Source organism: Echinops telfairi, unplaced genomic scaffold, assembly GCF_000313985.2.
Source record: "Echinops telfairi isolate 266 unplaced genomic scaffold, ASM31398v2 ScPeMD7_12;HRSCAF=54, whole genome shotgun sequence".
Taxonomy (NCBI): Eukaryota; Metazoa; Chordata; class Mammalia; order Afrosoricida; family Tenrecidae; genus Echinops; species Echinops telfairi.
In genome coordinates, this window is record NW_022103909.1 from 3,713,032 (window position 1) to 3,721,078 (window position 8,047).

The 8,047-nt window shown below is 57.5% G+C and overlaps 1 protein-coding gene across 1 annotated transcript in view; it reads left to right on the forward strand.

The window, feature by feature from the left end:
* Positions 1–3,811, forward strand: part of FAIM2 (Fas apoptotic inhibitory molecule 2) — a 38,040-nt gene extending 34,229 nt beyond the window's left edge. The window contains exon 11 of the mRNA XM_004711477.3: positions 3,294–3,811. Within this exon, the coding sequence (XP_004711534.1) occupies positions 3,294–3,443 (150 nt within the window). The 3' untranslated portion in view covers positions 3,444–3,811. The remainder of the gene's footprint in view (positions 1–3,293) is intronic.
* The last annotated feature ends 4,236 nt before the right edge of the window (positions 3,812–8,047 follow it).

Sequence of the window (8,047 nt, forward strand, 5' to 3'; positions counted from 1 at the left end):
TGTGTCGCAAACACAGTTCAGAAGACCCTGCACCCGCAGAGAGCTGCGCACCAGCCTGTTAACAAGGATGGGATTGATTCAGAGTCCGACTCCTGTGTGACCAGGGCTTCGTCACCTGTGACCATACTGGCTTCTCTCCCTGGAAAGGTGCACCAGGCCTGCCAGTTTCACTTGCTCCTCCTGGGCTTGGATCCTGGAGGCAAGCTGTGCGGGCGGGGCGGGGACCAGTGTATACAGTGGCAAGGACTGGTAGGGGGCCGGGCGTGCAGAGAGGATCCGCCACGAAGGGACTAAGCTACTCATGGTCCGTGAGAGAACAAGGCACGCTAGGCTAGAACATGGGTCCTGATGGGAGGGTGCGCTCACCCCAGGCTGCCCACACACAACCGAGCGGGATGGTTGAATGTGGGACCTCTGGTGCGGGCCTGCTGGGTTCAAAGCCTGCCTTTGCCACTGCCTAGCTGCGTGACCTTGGGCGCACCACGTTACACTCTGGGTTTCCATCTGCCCTAGCAATAGCAGCATCCATGCTGGAGCGGATGGTATCGGGTGAAATGGACGCTCCTGCCCAACAGCACCTAAGCTATCAGCCCCACTCCCCATTGTCTGAAGCACCCATTTATCCCCAAAGAGCAGGGAAACGAGAGCAGGAAACAAGGGCGTCAGCATCACCCATTGTCTGTTGGCCTGTCCAGCGTGGTGGTCTGTGTGTTGCTGTGTAGCTGGAAGCTAGAGCACTGGTATTTCAAATGCCAGCAGGGTGCCCAGAGTGGACAGGTGGCAGCAGTCTCCAGACTGAGGACAGTCTGTGAAGAACGGACAGGCTGTCCACATCAGAGGGGTTAGCCGCAGAAAAGCTGATGGCCAGTAGCAGACCATTATCGGATCGTGAGACCTGGGCGGGTGCTGTCTCATTCTGTTGCCTGCAGGGTTTCTAGCTAGGAGCGGGAACTGACTTGAGCAGCACCTAGCAACGTCAACAACAACAGGGCCCCTCCTCCAGGAAGCCTTCAGTCGCTGCCACAGTTCCAAACCCAGAATCACTGCCAGCGCTTGGTCAATAGAGAGGACAGGGTAGAACTCCCCTGTGAGTGTCTCTGTTTATGGGGGCAGGAGCGCAGTCTTTCTCCCGTGGAGCGGCTGGTAGTTTAGAACGTGGGACCTTGAGGATCCCAGTCCAACTCGAACCATGACACCACCAGGGCTTCTTGGGTTGGGCCTCTCGTTAGCAGTCTCCGGTACACTGGGTGGCCCTGCCCCTCTGCTCTGTCAGCACTGCGAGGGGAAGGGTCTTTTCTGTCCGGCTCCCCGTTGTCGCTTCGTGCTTCACACACAGCAGGTGCTCGGCCCACCGGGGTGGAAGTTAATTAGGGGAAGGAGAGAAGTTCCAGATTCCAACTGTCACAAGAGGGTCATTGAGCATGGAAGCAGCAGGTGGGAACCAACTTGGGCGTGGGGCTCGCTTGTCTGACAGAATCAAAGCAATAATGCTTACCATGTGCATAAAGAACTCGTCACTTCAGACAAGCGCAGCATGCTGTGAATTTTGCCTCCTTTCACCTGTCTTCTACAAAGGTGCGATCATCGATAAATACTCACTGCACAGAGTCCGTGCCGACTCCCAGCAGCGCTATAGGACAGCGCAGAGCTGCCCCGGGGACTTGCCAAGACTAGCACTCGTGATGGGAGTCGAGAGCCTCATCTTTCCCCGGTGGAGCGGCTGGTGGTTTCAAACTGCTGCCCTTGTGGTTAGCCATCTAGTGTGTCACCCACTCCACCACCAGGGTTCCTGCTACATACTGGCCAATGATAAGTACAGTTAACTGATCACTTTGAAATATGCAGATAAATTTCAGGATGCTGACCCTGGACACACAGTATTCTGCTGTGAGTCTCAAATGAGCTTTTGCGGGGATTGGTTTGCATCCCACGAAAAGAGCTCTTCCGATCCTTACCCAGTACCTGTGGGCGACCTCATTTGGAAAGAGGAGTTTTGCCGTGGAAGTTAGTTTCCACCACATCCTAGAGTAGGAAGAATTTTAATCTAGTCTGACGCGTCTCCTCATAAGAAGAGACACGGAGGAACCGGCAGAAGACAGGTGAAGAAGGAGTTAGAGACAGGAGTTCTGCCTTTAACTGACAAGCTGGAATAGACGTGGAAAGACCTCCCTCTAGAGCAACGGTTCTCAACCTGTGGGTCGCAGCCCCTTTGAGGGTTGGACGACCCTTTCACAGGGGTGGCCTGATTCATCACAGCAGCAAAATGACAGGAAGTAGCAACACAAATAATTGTATGGTTGCAGGGTCACCACCACATGAGGAACTGTCTGAAAGGGTCGTGGCATTAGGAAGGTTGAGAACCACTGCTCGCTCTAGAACCTTCTGGAAGAGCATAGCCAAGCTCACGGCCATTGAGTCAATTCTGGCTCACGGTGACCCTAGAAGACAGGGTAGACGTGCTCCTGGTGAGTTTCTGAGACTGTAACTCTGTATGGGAGTAGAAAGCCTCTTCTCTCTCCCAAGGAGTGGCTGGTGGTTTTGAACTGCTGACTTTGGGGTTAGCAGCCCAACTTGTCACCACTGTGCCACCAGAGCCCCCTTCTGGAAGAGCATCTCACTCCCTGCCACCGAGTCAATGCTGACTCATAGCAACCCCTGAGGGTTCCTGAGCCAGGCACTGTTTACGGGCATAGAAACTGCTGGTGGCTTCAAACTTTGGACCATGCGCATCACAACCCAGCACATCACTACCACACCACCAGGCCTCCCTCAGCCCCATCACGTTCCTGAATACAGACTTCCGATCTCCAGAAGGAGAGCCACAATGGTCCTTAGCAGCAAGGATGGTGGGACTGCCTCACCTAGTGTGGCATGCGATCAGGAGAGGCCAGCCCTGGAGAAGGACAGCATGCGTGGGAAAGTAGAGGGGTGGGGAACAAAGAAGACCCTCAACAAGAGGGATCGACACCATGGCTGCCGGCAGTGGGCTCAAAGCTAAGCACGATGCACTGGAGGGGATGGTTTGGACGGAGCAGTGTGGCTGGCTGTTGTCCTCAGAGCCGCTGTGAGTCACAACCAACTGGACAGTGGTCCCTGACAACAGCGGCCTTCAGAAGTAGGAGAGAACAGATGGATGTTGTTTTAAGCCATTTTTTAAAAATTGGGTATGGGATCAGGTGAGAACTGTGGACCCTCTTCGCCAGGGTCTCAGTAACCACGCCTGCTGATGGTCTCTCTCTTTCTCTCTCTCTCTCTCTGTCTCTGCCCCTCTCTCTCTCCCTCTCCCTCTCCAGTTCCTGGCATTTGACACTCAGCTGCTGATGGGGAACCGGCGCCACTCCCTGAGCCCAGAAGAGTATATTTTTGGAGCCCTCAACATTTACCTAGACATCATCTATATCTTCACCTTCTTCCTGCAGATTTTTGGCACCGACAGGGATTGAGGTGCCCCACCCCCACCCCAGCCTGGCTTCCTCCAGAGAATGCCCCCCTCCCCGGCCCGCCCCAGCCCAAGCCCGCATAAACCTAGATCTAAACCTAGCTGCGTGGCCAGCGCCCAGCCCCCAGCTTGTACATATGCCGTCGCCCTCAGGCCCTGCAGAGCCCAGGTCCAGGCTACCCAGCACAGCCCCCTCTCCCCGCTACCCCTCCCATCCCAGACTTTCCAGGCAGGCGGCGCCCTTGCCAGCCGATCCTCCAGGTTTGAAGACCCTAGGGTGAGTGGGAGGAGGCAGCAGAATTGCACCTGTGGGAAAGCCCCCCAGGAGCCTGGCGGCGAGACACACACACACACACACACACACACACACACACACACACACACACACACACACACACACACACACACACACACAGCCACCAAGGTCCCCCCTGAGGATGCGGCAGCTGTGTGAACTGGGGGAGCAAGCTGCCCCGTTTCCAGCCCACCTCCCTTCCTCCTCACACCCCCAGGCCTGGCAATGATGCTTGGCAAAGAAGGGGGCACCTGTGGGGCCATGTGGGTGGCAGAGTGGCTGCCCACCCTTTCTCAGCTCACATAGGAGAGGGACATGAAGTCGGTACACCCGCCACTGGCCTGGGCTCACTCTCCCTGATCAGACCCTGCACTAGCGGGACAGGAGGCAGGGTGGAGTGGAGGACTGCCCTGGGGCCCCGAGGGAGATAGGGGCAAGACAGCCAGTCCGAGGCCTGGGCTCTGCGCTGACGCTGTCCCGCCTGGCCAGCATCCATCCTGGAAGGCCTTGGGGTTGCAGGATGGAGCCCCACACCCGCTCACCTCTCCTCGCAGCCCCCAAAGGCCTGAGGCTGAGTGTCCTGGTCTCTGGAGGGCTGGGTGTTCCCGGGCAGAGGGCTGTGCTAGCTGCCGGGTCACCACACTTTGAGGGTATCTTAGGCTGGCGCCACAGCCCTCCCCAGGGCTGGGCCTGACCCTTTCTGCCCAACTCATTCCTGAGCCCTCCCCCACCGGCTGGCTTAGTCCTTGCCAGGCCTCCCGAGGAGGCCTCCATTGGCAGTGTCTATAGCCCTGCCTGCCCCCAGCCTTCCTGGTCACTCTGCCCAGAGTCCCTCCTTATCGCTCCATCTCCCAGTTTGGAAGCTGCCCAGCTGATGTTAACAGCGGTGGCCAGTGCCTTCGGCTGGTCCCATGTGATGAGGCCTGCACGCCTTATCAGCCTCCAGGTGGCTGGGCTCTCAGGCCCAGTGTGCGTCAGCCCTCCGCTGGGCAACTGCAGGGAGGAGCCGGCCCGTGCCTGGGGGGACCATGCAGCCTGCCTGTGCAGCAGCTCTGAGTCAGTGGAAAGTTACTGGGTGGAGCAGGGACATTTTCCTCCCTGGACCTCTCCTCTGGGCTCTCCTCCCCATCCCAGCACAGGGGGCTCTGTTTGCCCCTGGACAGGGTGACTAGGTGTACTTTATCCATCCGTCCCCTGCCTGACTCCTGTCTATGCCTGGCTTTCAAGAAACACTGTCAGAGCGCTTGAAGTTTTGTTTCATCGTGGGTATTGGAAGAGAGAAGGGATATAGGAGGAGTCGGGTGAGGACCAGAGATCCAGACGATCTCTGAGCATGGGGGACTGCCCACTGGATGCTGGTCTGGACTAACCCGTCACAGCTGCAGCCTGACAAGTCCCTGCTCTGCGTGGTCCCGTGACCGTAGAGAAAACCCAGGTTTGGTAAGGAGCCCAAGGTCAACCCCAGACTCATGGTGCTTGATTCAAAAGCCTGGTTTTGAACCCCGAGAGAGGAGGCTTGGGAGCCCAGAGAGGCAGCGGTGAGGCCTGCTGTCTCTGAGGATTTGTCCCCAGTGTCACCTCCCATCTCCCCGCACCCCCCACCCCCTACCCGGGCATAGGCTAACCAACCACCCCACGAAGTCCATTCTGACCCTGGAGGACAGAGAGTGAGTACCCCCTGGGGCTTCCGAGGCTGAATCTGTACAGACGCAGACAGCCCCGTCCTTCTCTGGACCTCCGTTCACGGGTTCCCATCCTCCCTGGCAGCAGGCGAGTGTTTCTCTCTGTGATCCTGTTTTCCTCTCAGCGAGACGAAAGACCATGTGCTGGACTGGAAGGGGTCAGGGAGGCTCTAGGACACGCATTCGATTCCCAACTCACAGCGACCCTATTTAGATAAGCACATCTGAGACTGTAAATCTTCACCGGAGCAGACAGCCTCATCTTTCTCCCTCAGGCAGCTGGTGGGTCTGAGTGACCGGTCATGCAGCTTGCAAAGCCCAGCGCTATCCCACAGCCCGGTGAGGACCCCTTGAGATACCACCTGCCCCACCCCACCCCCCCGCCGACTAAGTTCCCCCAAATCTGTGCCTCAGATTCTAAAGGGGTTACCTCCCAACCCAGGCCTTTTCCTGGTCATGTTTCCCAGAACCCACTTCCCTGAGTCTGCCCCTTCCTGGGATAATGGATGCAGAAATGGGGATGGAGAAGCTTCTCCAAGACTGGGTTCCACACACCTGGGGGAGGGGGCATTCCCTCCGAGATACACAAGACCAGGGCTGCTGTCCCCACCATCTTGTACAGCCCTGGGAAGGGTGACAGTCCGCTGAAGACAGAAGGCACGCTGGGTCAGGAGAAGGGGGAGGGGTCGAGCGCTGCTGCCTGAGCATGCAAGAGAGCCCAGGTCCCTGTGTCCCACCTCTGGTCTGGGCAGCGAGGAGCTGCCAAAACACCTGGATGGGTCTTGGGAAGAGGAAGGGCGGAGGGCAGGAATGCAGGATTAGGAGAAACCAGAGCTGGGCAGGTGCCACAGGCTAAGGGGGTGGAAGGGAATTTGCAGGCCTCACATTGTTGGCAGGGGCTGGGCCTGGGAAGGGCTAGGTGGAATTGTACGAAGGCAGAGGCAGCCAGGAATAGGACCCCTGGGATTCGAGGCCAGTGGTGGTCTGGTGAAGAGGAGAGCGATGAGACACCCCACGACCACCCTCCTATGGGCGGTGGTTTGTAGGACCAGGGAGGCCCGTGGAAGCCTCCCCTAGTTCTCTGGCACATGAATGATTCGTTCTGTATCATTTGGGGGGAAACTCCAAGAGTCGAGTTTCTTCTGACCCCTGCTCTTCCTTCCACGGAAATCAGGACCAGACAGGCACCCTGGTTCCAGAAGGCTCCGTCCCTCTCCCTCCCTGCTCCTCCTGTGGGCACTGCTGGGTGGGTTGAGATTTCGCACAAGCACTTTGCTGCCTCCCTGCGGCTATTTGAGGAAAAGCAGTCTTTTTTGTTTGTGGTGGAGAGGACCAGAGGCCAGATGATGGCTCAGGTGTTGGGAGCAAGATGTGGCCACCTCGGTGCTCAGACCGCCCAGACAGGCCCTCACCAGCCTCTGGCTGTTCCCTTTGCTCCAGCCATTGTCACATCCCCCGTTTACTCCGTGGACTGCTCAGAGCCAGCTACCTGCAGCGTCCACTCCCCTGAGCCACCTGCAGCGTCCACCCCCAGGGTACTGCACCCGCCCTGTCCTTGGCCTGCCACACCTCCCAGGTCTGCGACTGGAGATAAGAATAAAAGCCCTTATGACACCTGAGCCCTGTCCCTTGCCTGCCTTTGCTTGCTAGCGAGGACGCTTCCGCTGGGGCGTGGAGTGCGTGCGTGTGGTTTACCTCCCTCCGCGTGGCGGTTCCACACCGGAAGGGCTCTTCCCAGTGGGGTCCGTTGGAATGCAATCTCCCCATCTGTCATTATGAGGGAGGGAGCACTGGTGGCAGAGCGGTTGTGCTTTGGGCTGCCAACTGCAAGCTCAGCAGTTCGAAACCATAATCCGGGGACTCAACAGGGACAACTCTACCCTGGACAAGCTACGAGTTGGCATCCACTCGATGGCAGTGTTATGGGGGGAGGGGAGAGAGTGGCATTGGCCTTTCTGCTTCATGCATTATAAACTTACACAGGACCTTCGGAACATACCCCAGCCCCAGCTCCCAAGTCTTGTACCTGTGAAGCTACAGGCTCCTCCCAGACAGGGTTCTCCACCATCTATGGAAGCCTGCTCTTCCGTTGGCAGCTAGCTCTAAGTGCTGGCAGATTCCTCATAAGCCCAGCTCTGTCTTCCTGGAAAGAATTTGTTGTATTAGAATCTAATCATCAGGTAGATCTGCAGCAATAGCTTGGTAAGGGCCGTGCCTCCTGCGAAGCTTCTCAGCCCCTGCCCCCCAGTTTCCCTGGCCAGTCCCTCTCTGCTCAGTATCACTGAGCTGCATTTTCACTCCGCCCGCCTCCTCTCAGGCTTGAGCTCCTTGAAGGCAGGGCCTGGAACTTGTTCACCCTGGATTCGTGGTGCCATGCAGTCGGGTCGACACATCCAGTAGAGTCCGACACACGGTGCCATCCAGCCGGGTCCGACACATAGGGTTTCGGAGGCTGTATAAATCGTAACGGGAGTAGACCGCCTCACCTTTCTTCCTCGGAGCGGCTAGTGGATTCGAGCCGCTGTTCTTGTGGTTCTGTCACCCAAACCCAACCCACTGCCATCAAACTGTGGGTTTGACCGGGTCAAACCTGTGGGTTTCCAAGGTGATAACTCTTTATGGGAGTACGCA